The sequence below is a fragment of the Cheilinus undulatus genome, linkage group 1 (assembly GCF_018320785.1).
Source record: "Cheilinus undulatus linkage group 1, ASM1832078v1, whole genome shotgun sequence".
Lineage (NCBI taxonomy): Eukaryota > Metazoa > Chordata > Actinopteri > Labriformes > Labridae > Cheilinus > Cheilinus undulatus.
Window position 1 is genome coordinate 9,618,809 of NC_054865.1, and position 23,311 is coordinate 9,642,119.

At 39.9% G+C, this 23,311-nt stretch overlaps 1 protein-coding gene across 1 annotated transcript in view; it reads left to right on the top strand.

Moving 5' to 3' along the window:
• Positions 1-23,311, top strand: part of si:ch211-186j3.6 (neural-cadherin) — a 617,862-nt gene that overhangs the window by 410,501 nt on the left and 184,050 nt on the right. The window contains exon 26 of the mRNA XM_041792306.1: positions 19,845-20,122. Coding sequence (XP_041648240.1) covers positions 19,845-20,122 — 278 coding nt within the window. The remainder of the gene's footprint in view (positions 1-19,844; positions 20,123-23,311) is intronic.

Here is a 23,311-nt window from a genome sequence, read left to right on the forward strand (position 1 = left end):
GGTTCTTCTGACATGCCCAGCTGATCAGCCAGAGCACATGCATGTTTCTGCAAAGATAAAACAGAGAGTAGGGGTGTAATGATAGACAAAAAAATTTTGTTTGGTACATTCCAAGGTTTTAAAGTCATGATTAGGTACATCTTTGAAACAATAATTGAAACAATTGCAACACAGAATTTTCACTTAAAAACTTCCCTTGTACACATTGTCTAAATTGCAAAATCTGTAGTTCTGGCTCTCTGGTATACTTTTTTTCCTTTTACATTTAAGAAGAATGGAATATATTGCACAAAAAAATCACATTTGAATTAGGAATAGTGCTGCAACCTCCTACCAAAAAGTCTTCAACAAGAAAAGATACTGAAATAAATTCTGCGTATACTAGAAATGGGATAATATATATTTCTGAAATACCGATACTCTATCCTCTTATTATCATATTTCCCAGGTGACCTTGAACACACCATGATATAATGATTAGTGAGCTCATTAAGTGAGCATATCTACAGCTTTACTGCCAATTTCAGCATAGACTTCTGCACTGGATTTCTTTAGCAATGGAGCCTACTATAAAGTTTGGGAGCACTTTTCATGCCCTGTTTAACCGTTTGCCGTGCTTGTGTGGTTGACAAGACAGCATGGCTGCACACTCATTTGTCTCTGGGAGCTTATCTCTAGCCTACATGTATCTATATACTACACCAAAAGCCCTGTACTGTATCAGTATGGTACCAATACGTGTACATTTACACCCTGAATGGCCATAGGGTGCACTTCATGTGTGGATCACTGTGCAGAGTATGTGGAAATTGAAGGTAGATCTTTCATGTCGCTGCCTTTATACAGAACTATCTCTAGAATTACCCTGAAACACCTCTTTGTTTAGGTGTTAGAAAATAAACCCTTATATGTGTCCTTCTAGGCAGCCTGAACCGCTTATGTTAATGTGATATGAGATTATGAGATAACATTCACCCACTCAGACAGAATGTTAATTGGTTACTATAATAGTCCTAAATGGAAGGCTCTAACACTGTAAAAGTACTTTAATAATATGTGGCAGATGCCCCCTAAATGACTCTGCTGACGGCTCGACAGTGTAGCTGTTCAAGCTAACAATGGAGTCAGACACTGACAGCCAGAACTGCTTCACAGAACCAAATCCTGTAAGATTCAGGGCTTTTACAGCGATGCCCTTAAGTAATATCCATTAATGTGTAGCTTTGAGAACCTCTCTAATGTTATTATCTGACAGTTTCACTCTCTAATATATTAAAGGCTACTTAGCTTCCTGCTAAACACCTACCTTTGAATCTGATGAAACCATCCTCCTCTGTTGCTCATTCATCTTCCTCTCATTTCTGAGCCAAAAATACTTCTCCGACTCCTCTGTGCTGTCGATGCTCTCGGATGTTGAGGTGTGCATTGAAAGGATGAGGAACAGAGATTTAAAGGGACGCTTGAAACCTTAAGCAGATCAAAAGCAGGTGCAAAATGCCCACTACAGTGTTTTTTTTTTTTTTTTTTTTTTTGAAGTGCCGGCACTGAGTCTGAATGAGCCCCCTCTGGGTATGGAAGTGTGTGAGAACAGCTCTTTTAACAAGAGAAAAGCTGCTTATTTTCCACCACATTTTGGTACAGCCATTCTCACCTGTCAAACTGAACTTGTTCTGCTGTAAGCGCTGAATAGTTTTATTCAGCCTCTTCATGCACAACAGGTGTGAAAGCATCCCCGGGTGTGATCACACCTTTTTGTGCATCCAGGAAATATTAAGGCACTTTTTCCACTGATTTGGCTTTTCTATCAAGCATGTCTAAATTTAAACCAAACAGTTTTTCAGAGGTAAATATTCTGATGTTCATTCCTAAGGGCATTTTAGAAAATCTCACCATAAACACTGTAAAATATGTTGAGGATTTTGTAAATAGCCCCTGATTTTAAAAGACCTGAACAGAACAGTGACCTGAAACATTAAAGCTGCACTTATATAAAACTTTTTGACTATTAAATAGAAGTTTCAGCGCTATGCAACTCAGGCAGTGAGCTGCATATCTCCTCCAGAAAGTGTGCATGGCCTTACAGCACTAGTTTACACACCAGCCTTCAGCTTAAAACCAAACCTTTACACCCCTCTGTGTGATGTTTAATAAACTAGCTGAGGCTTAGGCACAGGAGAGCATGATGACTGACGAAACTAGGAAGAGAAAAGAGATCGACCTTGCAAAAAGCTGGACTTGAGTAAATTTTCCTCTACGTGTTAGTGAGAGCTTCATGGTTTTCTACAACACTGTGCTGACTGTTTTGTAAGGATGCATTACAGTGGATTTTTGCCGATATCCAATGTGCATGCATTTAAAGAATAATTCAAGCTAATAGCTCTGTTTAAATGTAGTTCAGACCTGTTCATTTCCTTCATAAAAACTATGATGAAAAATGCTTGTTTGTGACCTTTTTTATTTGACAAAGACAAGAATGGGCAAAAAATGGGTTACTGATTATAAAACTCTGATGAAGCGTATGTTGAATTTTAGTTACAGCAACAAGCCAAGACTCATATGCTAGTGCTGCTGATGGAAATTCAAATACCATGATACTTCTCCACTGTTTGAAAATATGAACTCAAAATTGAAATCCAAGTCAAAACTTGGCGAGACAAATGCTAATTAGCAACTAAATGAGGTGGTATACAATTACAATGTGATGTGTTTAATGACAGCTCATAATTTTGATCTTTAGGGTATAAGAAAAAAAAACCGCTTTATCATGATGTGTACAAATGTCATATGAAGAAAATGAAAATTCAGTTTCTTTAGTATGAAATCTGAATAAATGCAGCTCTTTAACCCTGTGAGCCTGGCATTGTTGTGTACGAAGTGACGCAGTTTACTAAAACTTAAATTACTTCTGAACCATAAATTGTTGCCTCTTTATTTCCTCTTGGAGGTCGTCATTGTTCCATTCCAGTGACTCTATCCAAGCCTTCAAATTCCTTATGGAAGCTTTTCTAGCCTGGAACTTTGAGTGACTTTAAAAAACAAGCCTTTAAAAAAAAAATATGGTATTGACATCTTTTTATTCCTTTTCAATCATTTCTGCTGCTAGCAGGTGATTCTGTTGTATCTCACAATGTTTTGTGATGGGCTGTGACAACCAGTGGCATACCTTGTCAAATTGTGCATGTCATAACACTTAGATCTGACGGAGAGGGTCTGAATATTTCATAATACAGAGAGAGAGACAGAGAGGCTGTGATGTGGCCCTCTGTGTCTCTGCAGACAGGAACTGCTTTGAATAATGACTTAAATATATCCAATACTAAGACATACAAAGACTTTTTTTTTTTTGTAAATATGTGAAAATTGTGATTATTTTTTTGTCAGAGAAAATCAGAGAACAAGTTTGTACAAGAAACAAGTCACCGTCATTATTACCTCCACTAAGGAGGTTATGTGATCGTGTAGGTTTGTTCATTTATTAGATTGTTAGCAACATAACTCAAAAAGCTGTGGACAGATTTTGATGAAATTTTCGGGAAATTTCAGGAACGGCATAAGGAATAACTGATTAGATGTTGGGAGTGATCCGGATCACCGTCTGGATCCAGGAATTTTTTTAAGGATTCTGCACTATTGGGAGATAGGGCTAATGGCGGAAGTCTGTGCTGTTACCATTTTACACCAGGAGATGGCGGACATGAGTAAATTCAATCCCAGCAGCATTTGTGGGTGTGTTTCTGTTCAAAGTTTTGGAGTTTATAGAGTTTGGAAGACACACGTCAGGTCGAGGAGACGAGTCGGAGCGTAACAGAGAGAAAGACAGCGAATTCTAGCGAGAATACTCACAATGCTGGGAGGAATAGAGGAATATTTACCCTCTGCCATGACTTCCAGTCTTCCAGTGAGACCATGGGTGAGACAGTGCATCCGTTGGCACCAGCTTCCACCATGACAATCCACCTGTAGCGAAGCCAGTGCTTTGCCTCACCGTGTTTCCACCCCACTAGGGAGGGAGTAATCGGTGAATGCCGTGGTGGGGGGCACATGGGGACGGATCCAGGAATTTTTTAATGGATTCTTCATTCGTCCGCGCTCTCCGAGTGCTTCCCCAGTTGTTACTGTGTCTCACATTAGAACATCTTTTGGGCAGATTCGCAAAAGAAAAGCACAGCTTTTTGCAAGTTTTTTTGCTGTGGAAATGGCAACAAGATGGTGTCTTATCCACAGAGCATGTGCAAAGGGGAAATCCATGCTAACTGGCCACAATAAGCATGCAAACAGTGCCCTGTTCCATTTACATGTATGTAAAGTAGTAAAAATTCAGTGCAAATTGGCTCCACTCACATGCAAATGAGCCTCATTACAAATAGCAGCTTATCCACAAAGGCAACAACACTGGTCCTAAATTACTTTGATTTTCCTGTAAAAGAGTGTAAAGAACACTGTAGCATCTGATAACAGCTGGTGCTATCTCATATTAACTAGTATGGTGTGAGTAGTGGTAAGAAATATCTATCGTCCTGCTCCGTTCATTCTAATTATAGATTACGTTTGTGTAAACGTGTGGTGTCATTGGTTCTCATGAAAAAAAAATCTGAACAGTCAGCATAAAATGACTTATCTCTGCTTTAACTGACCAGTGACTAATTTACAAATATACTAATTTGTATGATAACTATGTGTTCCATGGGATTTTATGATCATCTAATGTGCCGGCAGGTGTGCCTTCACTGTATGTCTCAGCATGAACAAAATCTTGGTATAAAATGTTTTTTTTCTCTCTCTCTCTCTCTCTTTGTTTCTGTCTCACTCTGTCATTTTAATGTTGGTGATCTAAGTGCACAGCCACTAATGTACAATTTTTCCTGTTGCAAAATGTGGGCTGGCAAAATTTAGGACATATCAGCGTCTGCATGCCTTAAGAGCAAATTCTTTAGTTAAGTTGTTGCAAAAAGTGAATCCCCCTATGAGTTTTGATTTCTGTTTAGGTTGTTCTTTTGTATTTACAGTCCCATAACTTTTTAAAAATTAAAGTGACATTGCTGCAGTACACATATTGTTAAAGCCCAGGTTGTCCTGAAAAAGGATGTGTAGTGCTTGGCTGTGCTACACAGGGTCAACGTTTTCCAAGCTTTTTAAGACAAATAGTCCAGGTGTGACAAAAATAGTCTGGGACCTGAAGGGTTGAAGGTGTGTTTTAACTGATGACTCAGTTTGGACAAAAGCAGCTATAAACACTGAAGCTCCATACACTAACCAGTACATCTACTAAAGCTAAACTAAATCAATTATAAACACAGGTGCGGTAACATAGAGATACCTATTACACCACTTCTCTTTATTTAAGAGCTTTATTTGTGTTGATTATGCCATCACATGTTTGTTTTAGGTAGAAAAGGAGGTAATAGCCCCTGGATATGCATCAAAATGTGTAATCCTTAAAATTATTATAAAATTAAATTATCAAAAAAAATACTAGGATATAAAATATGAGTTTAAGGGCCATATCACCCAACTCTAACTCTTTTTAAGACACTACCACAAAGCTGTATGAAACCAGGCAATGAACATTAGCCAAATTCTTGCTAAATTGTGTTGTAATCCATTGTATTAACTACAAAGCTTTCACATGGTCCAAAACGAACTTGGAGCCAAAACCTCACCACGTTCAGATGGATATATTCCTTTATTTGATGGTTCATCTAGTGCCAAATCTTGTTCCCATTTTTTCCACCAGCAATTGCCAGCGACAGAGCCTGTATAATTTAGTAAATGGGCCACCTGTGGAGAACGTTTTTTTATAGTGTCACTGATATATACCCGTCTCCACAGATCATCCTCTTCCTAGAATAAGAGCACAGGCCATTTCTGGTTATTAGGACACAGGGAACTGAGCCCAATTTAGACCATTGTCCTGGACGTTTTTTTTTTTTTTCTGGGCCAACTCAGGAGAAAAAAAAAAAAAGTTATTTGTAGTATATTCATAGTCCATGAGTGTGGAAAATCCTTTTAAATCCAACCCAATTTGACTCTAACAGAAATGCACAGTGTGGATTATGGGTGTAATACTTCGGCCGTTGCAGGCACGAAAAGATGAAAAAATACAAGCTCTGTTAAATGAAAGGGATTGAAAATGTGCATTTATCTACTTTGATAAATTCTTCATAAATGACATTAAAGAAGACAAGTTAAGCAGAATTCAAACATAAAGATCATTTTAAGAGGAAAAGTGTAGGTGAGCGTTGGGGAGATGAAGAGAAATGTCAGTGTTTTTCTGACCGCTGGCCTCAGTCAGACCTCATTTCACGTTTCAAAAGTCTGAATGGAAGAAAAAGACCGGTGTGTTTGTGTGAGTCTGTGTGTAGAAGTGAACCATAGAAAGTAGAATTGTACGTATTTCACCAGCGGGGAGAGAGCTGACCCAGTGTCCTCAGAGGAATGATGAGCTGCTCTGTATTTGCATATGTGCATCTGTGAGGGAAGAAATGTCACAAGTCCGATCATGAGCGTGGTGGTCAGTTCAGGTCCAACACGGCCCTCCATGCCCTGCCTTACCTGGTGATCTCCTCTCCATGTGCCGGTATTGGGCAGTAACCATGCAGCAAATAGTAGTTAATCTACATTTTCTAGTAGCTTTGGCATAGCATCGTGTTCTGAATTAAATATCCCTCTTGCAGCTAGGCTGCTTTATTCAGTAAATGGTATGGTAACATCCAAACATACTAAATTTCCACATTACACAGTAGGAGAGCAACAGAGCACTCTGTCAAGGTCTGCAATAAAACTTTATCGCATGAGTTGAAGATGCTAGCTGATACATGGACAAACCCAAATTTCCCAAAAATTAAGATGTCGTGTGAGTTGTGAGATCTAAACCGAATACAGCCCAGTAATGAACAGTGTTGACACGTTACTTTTAAAAAGTAATTAGTTCTAGTAACTAGTTACTTCTCCCAAAAAGTAGCTGAGTTAGTAACTGAATTACTCTACTATAAAAGTAACTAGTTACCAGGGAAAGTAACTATTGCGTTTTTAAGTTTAAATATGTCTAAGAATTTGGATTTTTTTCTAAGCAGGTTTCACACTCCAGTTGCATAGAGTAGACTTGCATAGAAAGGTACTTGCACAGTGGTCTGTTGAGGTGCTTTAGTGCACCTCAACAGACCACGACTGGTAGACATATTGTACTTCAAGTATTTTCTTCATCACAAAAATACACAGTTTAACAATATAACAATTAAGTGCTTTTAACTCTCTCACATAGCATACATGCCTATCATTCCAGTCAGTTCAGTCTGTGTCACAAGTTTTTGTGAAGCTGGAGCAAAAAAATCAAGCTTTAGCTGCTTGGACAACATGGCTCCAAGCTCACGTTAGCCTCACCTGGCCTGCTATCATCATCAACAGTGTCAGTGTAAGCTATTTTGTTGTTGTAAGGAAATTCAGTGTCCTGTTAATAAACCAGCAGTTTATGGTAGACTTTTATTTTGAAGGAAAAGGAGGAAGTACAATGCACAGTGTGTTGTTGTAACTTGACGACTGTACTGAATAAAGTTTGGACCGTTTCGGTCGTATTCCTTACTATATGTTGTTGTTTTCTCCATATTTACAGTTTAGGCACAGCCCAGATCACTTGGTTACATCAACAGCAGTGTTTTTGGCCACTAGTTTTGTAGAAGCATGTGCCGTTGAGAGATGCTTCATTAGATTAGAGTTGCTTACAACGGGCATGGACAAACACTTCACTCCGAGACGCAATGTACACTTCACATGTATGTTCTTGGCTTTTACCTCATGGAGAATAAAGTAGTGTCTGTACTACCACTTTAAAAACGTCAACTTTCCCTCCAGACTCGTCATTGCTGCCACTCACCTCTGTCAGTTTGGGTGTGTGGGGCCGCTGTGCGCATGTGGTCTGTGTGTAAACTGAACACTGCCTCTGACTGGCTTACCATGAAAGCTTACTCTACCTTAGCCAATCATCATCACTTATGCGGTTGTCATGTCCCTCCCTTGTCCCTCACCAAAGAAAAAAATAAACAATTTTGCAGCTCCTGTGACTGAGAGCCAAGTCGGATGACAAGAGCTTCAATGAGTAGTTTTAGTTTATAACACGCCCCATTTTGGAATTTCCCCTTGTGGGACTAATAAAGGAATATCTTATCTTATCTTAATTGTCAGTAACGGTAACGGCGTTGTAACGATGGAAATAGTGATTAGTTAGAGAAAAGCTGTTTCATCATATTTCTTCTAACAGTACTCAGAGAGAGGAGTATTCCAAGAAGAAGATCTGAGGAAGACTACCAAAATCAATCTGCTGCAGTGAAGGTTCCCAGGAGCACAGTGGCCTCAATAATTCTCAAATGGAAGAAGTTTGGCACAACCAGGACTCTTCCAAGAGCTGGTCACCCCTGCCCTCCTGATCAATCGTTGGAGAAGATCAAATGTGGACTTGTCAGAGTAGACTCTGCTCAACTTTAGGTCAGACCATCTCAGATTATCGCAGGCCCGGAAAAGTTGGTGGTAGTTTTCGAACTCTTGGGTTTATGACTTTTCTAAGCAGAGTCTTAACTTGCATTTGTAAATGCAGAGACATACTGCATTAACTGACAATGGCTTCTGAAGAGTTCCTGAGCCCAAAATGTAACATCCATTACAGACTGATGCCATGTAACGCAGTGTGACCATTCAATTTTGGCGTTCAACTCTGCCTCTTTAATCTTTTGTTTATAGACTGTAGATGCTCCAATTACTTTGCAATGCACATTGAGGAACATTGTTCATAACTGTTGGACCATTTGCCCACACAGTCTTTAAAGAGGTCGAGAACCTCACTCATTTTTGACTGTGAATCAGAGTTATTTTTGGCAGCTCTTTTTAATTTTAGTTTTAGTCTTTAGATGAAATGTCTTTCAGATTTGGTGACTTTTTTGTCATTTCTATCCTTTTTAGTTTTAGTCGATGAAAAACCCAAAACATTTTAGCCTAGTTTTAGTCCATAAAAAGTCCTCACATTTTAGTCTTCACTTTAAGTCCAAGCTTTTAATTTCTTGCCTAAATCTGATACCAAATAGTGGTAGTGTGTTTTATGCACTCTACTAAACCAGGGGTCCCTGCTTTCTACAGCTGAGAGGCAAAATAGATAAAGCTGGATTGTTTATTGGCAGATTTACCCACAGTGCAAAAATATCACAGATTTTAAATGTCTGTCGAAAACTAAAGTACATTTCAGTCTAGCTTTAGTCATCTTGACAAAAACTAAACTTAGTTTTTGTCAGTTTATGTTATCACAGATCTATTTTTGTTAGTTTTAGTCTAGTTTTTGTCATGGAACAAAAAGGCTGTTGACGAACATTTTTAGTCATAGTTTTAGTCAACAAACTAAACACTGCTGTGAATGACAGAGTCTTTCAGATGTGCTCCTTTTATGGTATTTTCACCTGTTACCAATTAACCTACCAACCTGTGGAATGTTCCAGGTGATTTTTAACCATTCAACAACTTTCCCAGCGTTTCCTTGCCCCTGTCCCAACCTTTTTTGGGACCCATTGCAGGCTTCAAACTCAGAATGTGAGTATATATCAAAAAAACAGTACAGTGTATTCATTTAAACATGAAATATCTCATCCCTGTACAGCACTCAGTCGAATTTGGGTTAAAATGATTGTAAATTGCTGTCATGTAGTAACAATCTAATCCTCAATGTCCACGTCTCTTCTGCTGCATACAGATGAGAGACATGAGTCCACATACTCAGAAAAACACAAGAGAATCCCAAATAAACCAACACAACCAGTGCTTGAAAGGTCAACTGCCACTTTCGGGAATTAACTGTAAAAAGAGAGAGACTTCTTGTAAAAAAAATTTCTTGTAATTTCTATTCCAACATTGTTTTGACTTTTACAGAAACATCTGATTTAATTTGTGTGACCTTTATTTAAACAGGAATACCTCGTAGTAGTAGAAAAAAACCTTTTCAAGAGTTTCCTGGCCAAGATGTGCCTCTCAATTTAAAATTTAAGCTCATTTTTCTAGTACAGAGTAGGCAACAAATTAGTTTGATATTTTACTGTGTTACTGTTGCTTTGCCTGCTTCATTCTACTGGATGAAGCTGTGGAATAGTAAAGTTAATTTTTGCATAGAGTAACTAGTCACTTAGCTTTCTATTGTACAAAAAACCTTGGCTAATAATGCCTATTATCAAGAAAGAAAAGGGAATGTATGTAATAGAATATAATGGGGTTTTTAGTCAAAAGATAAAGCTGGGCCACACACAGCAGCAGCCAGCGAGAGAAAGATGCATTAGGAGAGAAGTCTTAGTGGTTTTTATGTGTGATTTGTGAGGAGTGCAGCCAGCGTTCTCTGAATTCATCCAGGTACTCCAGTGAAGACATTGATCAGAATGAGATGTGAAGCGTGGCGATGGAGAGATGAAGAGGATGAACAGGAGCTGAAGAGAGGGAGAAAGAAGCGGGTGCCAGGGGGAGCTGGTGGAGGGGAAAGAAAAAGGAAGGAAATGGGGGGGATGGAGCTGCACTTATTATTAATATTCTCAATTCTCCAGTAATGCCTCAGAATTAGGAGACTTGAAAAAAGGAAATTTCATTCCCTATGTCTCCCTGTTCCTCCCTGCTCTGCCTCAGTAATGGAAGTTATCCCTCCGTGTTTTCAACCCACAATGCTCTGCTTGACTTTTAATGATACTGCTTTGGTTTTTGACTTCTTTAATGTCATTGGTATGATGCTCGGATACCGAGGCTCATCCTGTCATTAAATTAATGTGGCTCAGAGGACAGTGGAGAAGCTCCTTGTTGCAGCGGGACAATAGTCAAAGGAACAAAGCGTCCCTCTGGCCCTTTGTTGCCTACTATACAAACTCTAGCTTTAAAGGATTGAGTGTATGCCTCTCTTTGCATTGGTAAATCTAGTGCTCTATATCTAAAAGACCCTCTTGTGCATGAACTAATTTTTTTAATTGTGTGTGGGCTTTTGGGGTCTAGAGTCTTCCATCAGGATAATGCATATAAAATAACATATTAAGATGGAGTGGAGGGCTTTGCGATATTCTGGAATTAAATTCTAGCATAGAGCAATGCAGGCTGGAAAGAAGTGGAATAATCATGAGAGAGATAAAAGCTCTAAAAATGAAAACTGGTTGTTTTTTCCTTACAAAATAATTTAAATGACTTATTAAAAGTGAAAATAGATTTCTACAAAGTAATGCCAGTTAAATAAAAACACGTCATGAAAAAAGAGTGGTTACATAAATATTCACCTCCCTCTAGTCAGTATTTAGTAGATGCATCTTTGGCTGCAATCACAGCTCTGAGTCTGTGTGGATAGGTCTAAATCAGGCTTTCACATCTGGACCCTGCAATTTAACCCCATTCTTCTTTGTTAAAGAGGTCTGGGCTTTGACTCAGCCACTTGTCTTTAAACCATTTCTATTTAGCTTTCACAGTATGCTTGGGCTCATTGTCTTACTGAAAAATAAATCATCTCTCAAGCTGTTGTTCTCTTGCAGACTGAATTAGATTGACCATCAGGATTTTCCACTGTTTTGCTGCATTCATTTTTACCCTCTACCTTTACGAGCCTTCCAGGGATGGCTGTTGAGAATTATCCAAACAACATGATGCTGCCACCACCGTGCTTCACAGTGGGGAGGGTGTGTTTTCTGTGATACAAACCAAACAAAGTTTCTTGGCACCATTTTGGTCTCATTAGACCAAAGAACTTTCTTCTGCTTGACCGCAGAGTCCCCTAATTTCCTATTGGCAAATGCTAATGGAGATTTTGATCTACTTAGGTAATTTCCATCCATTCATGCATCCATCAGTTTTCCACTTATCCAGGGCCAGGTCGCAGTGGCAGCAGCCTAAAGGCCTGAACATACTCGAGCGTACTGTGAGCGGCGCAGACTCCGCGTGTAATGTCCGCGGTCATCAGAGCCTCCATAATCGAGCGCACTGCCATGTAGTAGTTTCCTGTGAAATTTCCGTGAAATCCTACATTTCCCACAATCCTTGCCCATTACTTACATTTTTCTGTCATAGCGTCGTACACTGATGACGAGGAAGAGGAGCTGCTCTGCCTGCTGGCTTTGCAAAGCAATAAAATTAAGAGATGGTGGTATGTACAGCCATTAAATGCCACAAGAGATGAGGAAGAGGAGTATGCCATGTTGGTGAAGGACATGCGAAGTATTAACGTGGAAAAACAAGTTCGAAATGCAGGTCAGTGTCACATTTAATGCGGGTCGATGTGAAAACTACATGCCGGGCATTGTTTTGTGTGACACCAGTATGCGGAGTGGAGTTCGCATGGTTGTAAAATTTGAGCTTTGCGCCCACAGGCCTTGCAGACGTCACTTTGAGTCTGCATGGACCTCCACAGAGTCCGTTCCACATACGTTCCGCTCTATTATGTTTGGGCCTTAAGCCAGTCAGCCCAACATCCCTGTCCCCTGCAACATTTTGCATCTCTTCTAGTAGGATTTTCTAGCATTCCCTTCTCTGACGAGAGCAGCGGCTCTGCTTCCATCTCCCTCTGAGCTCCTCACCCTGTCTCTAAGGTTGAGCCCAGACACCATCCTGAGGAATCTTATTTCGACCACTTGAACACGTGATCTCCTTCTTTTGATCATCACCCAGAGCTCATGACCATAGATGAGGGTTGGATTGAAGATTGACTGGTAAAGCTTGGACTTCAGGCTCAGCTCTCTCTGAACAAGACTCTGAAATACTAGTATAGAGGAATTTACTTGTGTAAGAACTAGTCATTTCAGGTTAAAAATACTCTAGCTTCTACCACCTAATAAATCATGACCAGTTCATTTGATATAGGGTTGTAATGATGTTTATGTGTTAGTCACAGAGAAGAGCTGAACAAGTACAGAGTCTCTATCAGTATTTTCTATGTTCATTGTCTAGCTGGGAGCGATGCTCATGTAAAACCTGTGGGAAATGCAAGATGTATTTTACCTTTGTAATATTTTTAACATAGACAATAGCCTGATGAGTGGAAGAAAAAAACACTGTTTAGTTGTTTCTTAAAAGTCTGCCTGTGGTTTTAACACATGCCCAAGCTGCAGGTGCACCTAAAGCAGCCAACATGACACCGACTTCACTGCAAACCTCCTGGTCTGCAGACATCTTCCTCATGTCTGTGCTCGCTGCATCTGTTGCCCCAAATCCCTTCTCCTTTCCCCCTTTCATCCCCTCCTCTGTTTTTAGACATGTCTCCTTGATTGAATCTCATTGGCTTTAAATGTCAAGGATTTGAAGGATCCATTATCCTGTGCTGGGAAGGAGACAGGAAAATTTAAAGAACTGACCCACATAGAGAAGGGCACGTGACTGCTACAAATGTTCAGATGTCCAGTTGTTGAAGCTTTTTGGTACCAGATGTTGGATCATTCAAATATGCGGCCCAACGTTGATTTAGTTTTTATTTCTTTAAGGAATATAAACGCAAAGTCTGTCTTTATGTGGGATTGTTGTGTGAATGCTGTGTAAATGGGACCTGCAGTTTGAAACCACTCTGAATAGTCAGAAGTCTTTAAAAGTGATGAAAAGCACCATAAAAATTCAATTACTGTTTAAAAGGAGCCTCATATTGGTGTCACTGGTGGAGTCTGAACTCAGATGGAATAAATCATATTTGTCAGTTTGCATGCAGTGAAGTCCTGAGCCTGTAAAGAAATGATCAGTCTTATCCCCCTGTCTACATGTACGTATGTGTCCGACCTAAACCAGAAAGGGATCCATGATAGGAGGAACAAACCGATGCTCAGCTTTTTATTGAGAAAAAAAAAAAAACGATCCTATTACATCATAGTATTTTAAGCCGTGACTCTGTTTTTTTTTTTTTCTTTGTTTTGTTTTTGTTTTTTTCTTTTTTTGGAAACTCCAAATTCGTCTAATCTCTGTGAAATTAAAATTGCATGCTTTGAAAGGAACTCTTTTCACCCTTCCTAAACCCTTCGAACCTCACTGCCAGGTTCATCCAGCGGTCACTGGTAACCTTATTTTGAGTCCACTGCATGTGAGTCGGGGAAAACCTCCTGGTGGTCATCCTAAACTGTCTAATAGTATTTTAGGCTTATCTGTTTCTTTGAGAGCCAAAATCTAGGTTATTAAAGTTCTGTTTACCAAATAAGACTAATATAATCCTTTATGGGGCAAGGAACCATATATGACCACTACGGTATAGACTTCCTTCCTGCCTCCCCCCAACTCTCTGTGATACAGTAGAACCAGAAGGATTTTCCTCAGCCAATCAGTGGAGATCAATCAACATCACAGAAGGTGGCATCACTCCTTCCAACCAATCAGCGGTGGCCCAGAGTATCTGAAACTTCCTGTTTCTTCCAGAACTCACAAAATGCAGGTTTACATCTCTTCTGGTCCCAGACAAACAACCCTAACATCCTAACTCTGAAAATGGAGAAACCATATTTAGACATAAGTTTAGGGGTGTAAAATGGCATCTATATCAACTCATATGGCCTTTTCATCTGGCAGCCATAGTAATGGTATTTTCTTGGGAACTAACTCATCATACTGTGGGATAATAATCATTTATAGAGTAGTTAGATGCTGGAACATATTTGTGAAAAATTTAAAAGTGATCCAGTAGTGAATCTGATTAATTTATAGAACGTTTCAAGGTATAATTAGTAAAAACTAACTATTAAACTTGTATGGTTTACATCAAATTTTATTTTAATTTTCAGTCCTTTTTTTCATTCTTTAAATTTCTGATTAAATTCATTTAGACATGTAACGTTTGGAGGGGGGGTTGATCAATTTAGTTTCTAATATTTATGATTATTATATGTCTTCTTTTGGAATTAAATGGTAAAACTGGTGGCACCACCATTACTTTTACAGTTTTCTGAATCTAGAAATGCCTTTCCTCATATGGACGTCTGAATCTGAAAGGCAACCTTATTGATAAGTTTTATGGAAAAGCAGGATGTCGATTAGTCCTTACAGTTTCATAATGTACACTAAATTGCCAAAAGTATTCGCTCACCTGCTTTGACTCGCATATTAGCTTAAGTGACATCCCATTTTTAATCCATAGGGTTTAATATAACATCTGTCCACCCTTTGCAGCTATAAGAGCTCCAACTCTTCTGGGAAGGCTTTCCACAAGGTTTAGGAGTGTGTTTATTGGAAAATTTTTGGACATTCTTCCACATTTGGGGGTCACACACTGATGTTAGATGAGAAGGCCTGGCACTCAGTCTCCGCTCTTATTCATCCCAAAGGTGACAAGTGATCAGGTTGAGGTCAGGACTCTGTGCAGGCCAGTCAAGTTCATCCACACCAAACCCTTTCATCCATGTCTTTATTTACCTTGCTTTGTGCACTGGTGCACAGTCATGTTGGAACAGGAAGGGGCCATCCCCAAACTGTTCCCACAAAGTTGGGAGCATGGAATTGTCCAAAATTTCTTGGTATGCTGCAGCATTCAGAGTTCCTTTCACTGGAACTAAGGGGCCAAGCCCAGCTCCTGAAGAACAACCCCACACCATAATCCCCCACCACCAAACTTTACACTTAGCGCTATGCAGTCAGACAAGTACCGTTCTCCTGGCAACCGCCAAACCCAGACTCATCCATCAGATTGCCAGATGGAGAAGCGCGATTTGTCATTCCAGAGAACGCATCTCCACTGCTCTGGAGTCCAGTGGCGGTGTGCTTTACACCACTACGTCCGACGCTTTACATTGCACTTGGTGATGTATGGCTTGGATGCAGCTGCTTGGCCATGAAAACTCATTCCATGAAGCTAATCTGAAGGCCACATGGAGTTCGGAGGTCTGTAGCAATCAACTCTGCAGAGAGTTGGCAACCCCTGCGCACTATTCACCTCAGCATCCGCTGACCCCGTTCCATCATTTTACGTGGCCTACCACTTTGTGGCTGAGTTGCTATCGTTCCCAATCACTTCCTCTTTGTTATAATACCACTGACAGTTGACTGTGGAATATTTAGGAGCGAGGAAATTTCACGACTGGACTTGCACAGGTGGCATCCTATCACAGTACCATGCTGGAATTCACTGAGCTCCTGAGAGCGACCCATTCTTTCACAAATGTCTGTAGAAACAGTCTGCATGCCTAGGGGCTTGATTTTATACACCTGTGACCACGGAAGTGATTGGAACACCTGATTTCAATTATTCGGATGGGTGAGTGAATACTTTTGGTAATATAGTGCGCATTAAAAATATTCACGAGTATAAATGAGATATTTGGTATTCAAATAGATTTTTTTATATGTGACTAATTAAAGTGATTTTACTTCATATGTGTTATTATTTCCATTTTTAACATTTAATATGCATATTCTTTATGGACTTTTTTTTTTTTACCATAAACAGGCAACAAACCATATATGCTCACTGTGTTGATCTTGACTTGTATCAAAATAATGACAAGAAAAAATTATAAGTAAAAAAAAGATTAAAAAAACATCTTGGGATGTCAACCAATAAAGTTCTAAGGCTTAAATTTGACAATGTCCAAGTATTTTAAATATAGTTATTATGGATTCTTAATATATTTATTTCCTGCAGACAATATGAGAATTTTTCAATTACAGAGCATAAAACATATCCTCTGATGAAATGACTTGTTTCTGTCTAGATCTGCACCATCATTGTAAACATGGAGCTGAGTTTTTCAAGCTGTTTCTTCAGTGCACTGCTGATCTAGTACATGGTACTGCATAATCAATCTTTGCCAATATTGAATAAGTCATTTAAACCAAAATCATGTGATTTTAAGGTGTATTTGATGGTTTGATTTATGTGTTAATATTGAGGTGGCAGAGCTTATTTCCCAGTCTGCGCAGGCATGTCTAAATATTTTGGCTTCACTCTATATAATCAGTTGTGCAATCCATATTTTTATACATTCACATTTGCCACTGCTTATGTATTTATATGAGCTCAGATTCAGTGAAGACCTTAAACTGTCAAAAACAGAACAATTTACTGTAATCAAGAATATACTGTACATATTCTGAGTAATATTGAGAGCGTCGTGTTCTTATAAATTGAAAACCACTTAGACAGGTGTGTGGTGGATACAGCTTAACTGAAACATGACATGGGGCAGCTCTGGCAGCGATCTATAAAACGTAACCTTTATGAGTGTTTCAGTCACAGCGCTGTGGGTCATTGCAGAGAATCAGTGGAATAAATGTGACATGCATGTTCAGTGAGCACAATCCAGTCACTGATGAAAATCTAATCTGCACAGAGCATTGAACATAATGCGACCCTGTTTCGGTTCAGCACGGTTCACCTGTGGTTCTGACGCTCTCTGTGGATGCATCCATGTACCTGTGCATGATGAGTTCACTGATTTGTATGTAAACTCAGCAGTAATCCACCTGTTACTCCTTCATCCAAATGCAAGAAGACAGAACACAGCAGAACACCACAACACTTCAGTGCATATTCAATTTCAGTTCATTTTTCCTTCCACTACTTTATCAAACTGTTCCGCCTAATTCAGGCTTTCCTTCCTGCCTCATACAGCCCAGCCCACTTTGCCAATAGCAAGAGTGCAGAAAAAGCAGATTTATTTCTTAGGCTGCCAACAGTTCTGTGATACATTCACACGTTTGGGTGCACTTTCTGCGTTATCCTGTTGTTTATGTGCAAATTGGTGTGTAGGCACATGTTTATTGTCTGTGCAAACCGGTTGAGTCAATAAACAGTGACTTCCCTGTGCTTTCACAGTGTATGAATGCAATCATGGCAGTGTTGGAGATGTTTTTATCAATTCTTGGACGGAGTTGTTTTTGCATATTCGGACAACTCTGGTCACCGTGTCATTTATCAGAAGGAAAGACTGAAAATATAAATAAGAAATGCACGCTGGAGGCTGCAGAGTAACTGCAAAATGAAGTCAATGTATGCAAGAGGATCAATAACACTTTCATTTTAAACCTAGGGAAGAGTCATTCAGTATTCTCTGGGGACGCTGTTGATTTCCAGACAGAGTGGTGCTGGGAATAAGCTAATCATCACTTATGTGTCTCACATGTAACTACAGATCTATCCCAGGAATTAACCTAGATTCATATTTATGTATTTGAGTTATCTAAGGAAAATAAAGAAGGAAACTGCTGCTGCATGTAGATATAACACATATTGTTGGTTGAAAGTGAAGCATGCTGTAAGCACTTCAACATATTCAAGGTTATTCCTCTCTTTAGTTTTACAGTCTATGACATTCAGATGAGAGCTCTATTTTAAATGTATACTTACAAGATATATTTACACCAGGTACCACGGTGAATGCAGCATGCTAAATAATATGAACCTCAAAATGCTTCTCTCTTGTTTTTTCTTGTTTTTTCAGATGTTATAGTTGGGTTTGTAATGCTTAACATTATTTTTAAATTAAAAACAAGTCAAACTAGCAATGTGCAATAACTGAAAGAGACATTTCTAAAGGTTTAGCTAAGTAAGACTTAAACACTCTTGTCTGTTTAGTTGTGATCAGACTGGCAGTAAAGGTACCAGATGATGGTTAAGTAGAGGCAGGGGCTGAAAAGCCTGTCAAGCAGGAATGGAGAGTTAGAGTCTGTCTGGTGGAGGTGGGATGTAGAAGGTTTAAAGCAAGATCGGCTTTCTTTGGCCAAAGCCGGAAAAATGTAACCTGGCATACCAGATGGATTTGTTTCACACATCCATCTGGTAATCCTCTCATAGACGGTGTTTGGGAAAGAGCAGAGCCTTAGAAAAAAAAACTCGGAGGGTGATTGGATGAACGTTCTGTCTGTCACATCTTTACAGGCCAATCAGACCAACAAAACACATGACGTAGCCGGGGAGTAAACTCAATAGAGAGCTGCATAATGTGAACCATGGCGACTGTAGACATGTCAGTACATGACTTTTGTCATTTTTGAAAAGAAAACTCAGTGCTGTTGTTTGTTCTTCTTTTAATGATGAAATGTCAAGTTCTGATAAAACTTGTGCTTTAGCAGCATCCACGCTAATGTCTTCCACCATAATTGCACCAGCATCCTCTTGCTGCTTGCATTCGTCATGACTGCTGCTGCGCCTGAAAGTACTGCCCCTCGACGCTGATTGGTCCTGTCACTTTCTAACCAGGCCCAAACGGTTCAGATGGGAGCTTTGCAAGATGGATTTGCCAGTGAGAAGTTGGGGGGGGGGGGCTCCAGAGATCTTAGGGGGGCACATGGCTTTGTCTGCTCTGAGGCTGCCAAAATTAGTTTTGCCAATATCCACTAAAACCATGAAAACAGCAGTTATTTAGTATTTTCAGGGTTTTATCAGTGAAACCATTAAAATCTATGTTGAATTTTGGCAGCAGTGTGCCACTTTTTCCCTCTCTCTTGGGTCATGGGGGGGGGGGGCTTTGCTTTTCTTAAGTACATGTAGGGGGTGCTCTAAGGAAAAATGATTGAGAAACAATGACTTAGATTACATGTAAATACTAGACAAAGGAAACAAACACTTAACTCCACTGCACAAACACAGGTTCATGACCAGGCAATGTTGGCCTTGTCTTGTTTTGTCCAGTAGTTGAACTCAGTCATATGTATTTGAGACTAGAAGCTGCTGGAATCATTGTCACTACACTTTAACTGCTTTTGATAGGTAGAAGTGCCTGTGCAACAGGAGATAAGCATTGTTGTACTACTCCTTGTCTGTGAGCTAAAGGTCACTCTGAGAAGGCTGAAATGGTTCGAAATAAAAAAAAGACTTCCAACACTTCACCTTGTATTTCATCAGTGTGGGCTCATTCTCTAACATGTCCATGTTTTCTTCTTTGTCCTTCTCCTGCCAGCTCCAGTCCTTCCTGCAGGTCAACGTTTTCCAGGTGCGGGTGGATGAGTGTCCCGGGTCAGAGTGTGCCGGGGCGGGTGGCTGCACCAGTGTTTTGAATGTGCGGGACACACCGACAGTGGTGGATTGTGGGACCATGAGCCTTGTCTCTGTGACGGTGGAATCCACAGCCGTGTGCTCCTGTCCTGGCAGAGAGCAGTCCCACCAGCCCTGCAGTGCATACCCCAGAAACCCCTGCTTCAATGGAGGCATGTGTGTGGACACGCAGCACGGCTATAGGTAAGAGTTTGATGAATTGACGTCACCGCGCTAAAAGGGAAATCATTATCAACAAGCTTTTACCATCTGAATGTTGATTAGTGCTTTCAGAATGTTAAAACCTGCAGACTCGAGCTCTGACAGCCTGCACAGACTGATGCAGATCAAAGCAGAGGTCTTTTTTCTGAGGGAAAAATCCCTTTTTTAATTTGTAATTATCACATCAAGAAAGTCGATAAACTGGGGCAATGATGTGTTAAGTGCTCAAATAAATGACTGAAGGTAGAAGATGAGTTATGAAAAACAGTTTGGAAAATCCTTCATAATAATAGATACATACTGTGATGCAATTAACTGAAACAGTTTACCTGTCAAGATGGTTGAAAAAGCTGAGACTTGATTCAACTGACAATTTATCTTGACACTGGCCTTTAAATATAAAAGAGCGAATGCTGTTTAATTCATACTGCAGGCACAAGTACTAACATTTAAGCTTTGGTGTTGGACCAGCTTGGATAGTTTAAACATGTTGTGCATTCAGAAAGTATTCAGACCCCCTTCACTTTTCTCAGTTTTGTTATGTTACAGCCTGGGGCTACAGTCATTGTAATTCATTTTTTCTCTTATTAATCTACACTCAGGACTCCATCATGACAATGTAAAGAAAATCATTTTAGAAATTTTTCAACTATTAAAAATAACATTGTAGAGTTACTGGACAGAAGCCTGTCTTCAGTGCAGAACACATGAATGCTAAAATGGCTTCTTCTGTAGAGGGACTTCCATCTATTCACTCAGCCATAAAGCCCAGATTGATGGTGGCTGCAGTGATAGTTGTCCTCCTGTAACTTTGTCCCATCTCCACACAGGATGTCTGGAGCTCAGTGACCATCAGGTTCTTGGTCACCTTTCTTACTAAGGCCCTTCTCTGATTGCTCAGTGTGGTGACCAGCTCTTGGAAAGAGTCCTGGTTGTACCAGTGTTCTTCCATTTGACAGTTATGGAGGTCACTGAGCTCTTAGAAACCTTTAGTGTAACAGATTTTTTTTCCAGATCTGTTATTTGCAACAATCCTGTCCCTGAGCTCTGCAGGTTGTTCCTTTAATCTCATTGTTTGGTTTTTGCTCTAATTTACAGTACTGTGCTGAAGTTAGGCATGTAATGGTGAGTACAACCACCTGAGGGCCCCATCGGGTGGGAAAGAGGATTGACACAGCCCAGGTCGTGCTCTGGATGTCTTTGTACATTACCAAGGGCATGGGAAAATAATCTGAGAGGCGGGGTACACCCTGGACCGGTTGCCTGTCAACCGCAGGGTTGACATATAGAGACAGACAACCAGGCACACTCACATTCACAGCTATGGCCAATTTTAGAGTCACCATTTAACCTAACGAGCATGTTTTGGTAGTGGGAAGAAGCCGGAGTACCCGGAGAGACCCAGCACGTGCAGGGGGAGAACATGTAAACACCGTACAGCCCCAGTGTGATATATCAGGGTTTTTTTTTTTTTTTTGGATAAAAATGTCAAATCCTGTTTTCACTTTGTCATGATGGGGTACTGAGTGTAGATTAATGAGAAGAAAATGATTTTAGATGACTAGCATTAGACTGCAACATAACAAAGTTGAAAAGAGTAAAGCGGATCTGAATAATTTCTGAATGCACTGTTTTTTGCTTTTCATGGTAGAGATTCATGGTTCAAGATTGTCTGAATCTTTTGATAGTATGGACTGTAGATCTTGAAATTGCTCCCCTAAAAGGCTCAGTTGATTGCGATCAGTCTGTTGTTAAAAACAACTTTTCCAGTTTTTTTTTATGCTGTCCCAGCTTTTTTGAAATATGTTACAGGCATCAAATTCAGAATATGTAATTTTTAATGAGACTGAACATTAAATCAGTTGTCTTTCTGATGTTCAATGGATTTTAGGTTAAAAGGGATTTTGAAATCACTGTGTCCTGGTTTCATTTTTGTAACAGTATTCCAGCACGTTTGGGACTGGAATTTGTTAAAACCTTAAATCCGAAAAGCTGGGACCAATCCACCTGACATCAGCTGCACAACAAGATGCTTTGCACCAAGACCCTTTGTGATGAGTGTACAACAGGGCTCTTTATGGGGCTTGTGGAGTTCAAACTAGCATTAAAAGATGAGATCTGAATCACATACAGATCAGGGTCACTTCTGGCTACAGTGCTAACGTAGCCTTTGATGTCCCTCTTGCATTGTCGTCATAATGAAAGGTATCCTTTGACTTCCAAAGCCATTAATATCCTGATCCCATTACTTATGGCTCTATCTCAGCATTCACACACACCTCCTCCATCAACCATGACTCCTCGTAGAGTCATAATTGAAATTTGGAATCCTTTCTCCCTTACTACAGGTTTGCCAGCTTCTACTGCAGAGCAGTTTCAACATAACCACACTTACTTCAGTGGCTTACTTCTGTAGCTGCTGTGTGTGCCATTGTTTTTGTTGCATTTGGGCCAGTTCAGGACCAGGAACAGTTTGAGCCACAGCTGTTAGGCCTTTGTTTAGCCTCTGATAAGGTACAGAAAAACTATGCTTGTATGAATTCTTCACAGCATGAAATATTGGTGCTGTAGACTAGCAGAGAAAAAGAGAATGAAGGAGAGATGGGACAACAGCAGTGATGGGCTACTGATGGAAAAAAATCACAAAGAGTGCAAAGGGTAAATCTGGACATGATTGTACACTAGAACGGCTCTCTGGGTGCACTCGTGTGTTTACTCCTCTCGCTCTCATACCATTGTGTATGTGTGTTCATATGTTGAGAGATTAAAGTTGAGACCATGTGGGAAGTCATTTTACACTTCAGGCTATTATTTTCTGTTCTGTGGCTGGAGAGTTTCTCTCTCTCTCTCTCTCTCTCTCTATGTTTTTGTTTGGCATTGTTGCCTGGCTTTAGCTGTTAAAAGTTTGCAGGGAGATACATGAATACTCTATGACGCCTGTAGAAAACTGTTTTTGAGTAGAGTCTCAGGGCACTTTATCAAATAAAACAACAAAAAGAAAAACTTAGCATATGCAGTAAACTTTATAGAAGAAGTGGGCATGACAACCTTATGCCACATACTGAATAACAGAGTTGTAGTTGAGTTGTGGCCTTGAGTTTTGCATTATGAATTCTTTAAGCCAAAATGGACCGTATTTACAGGTGCAGCCACAGAGAATGGAGGATTTTG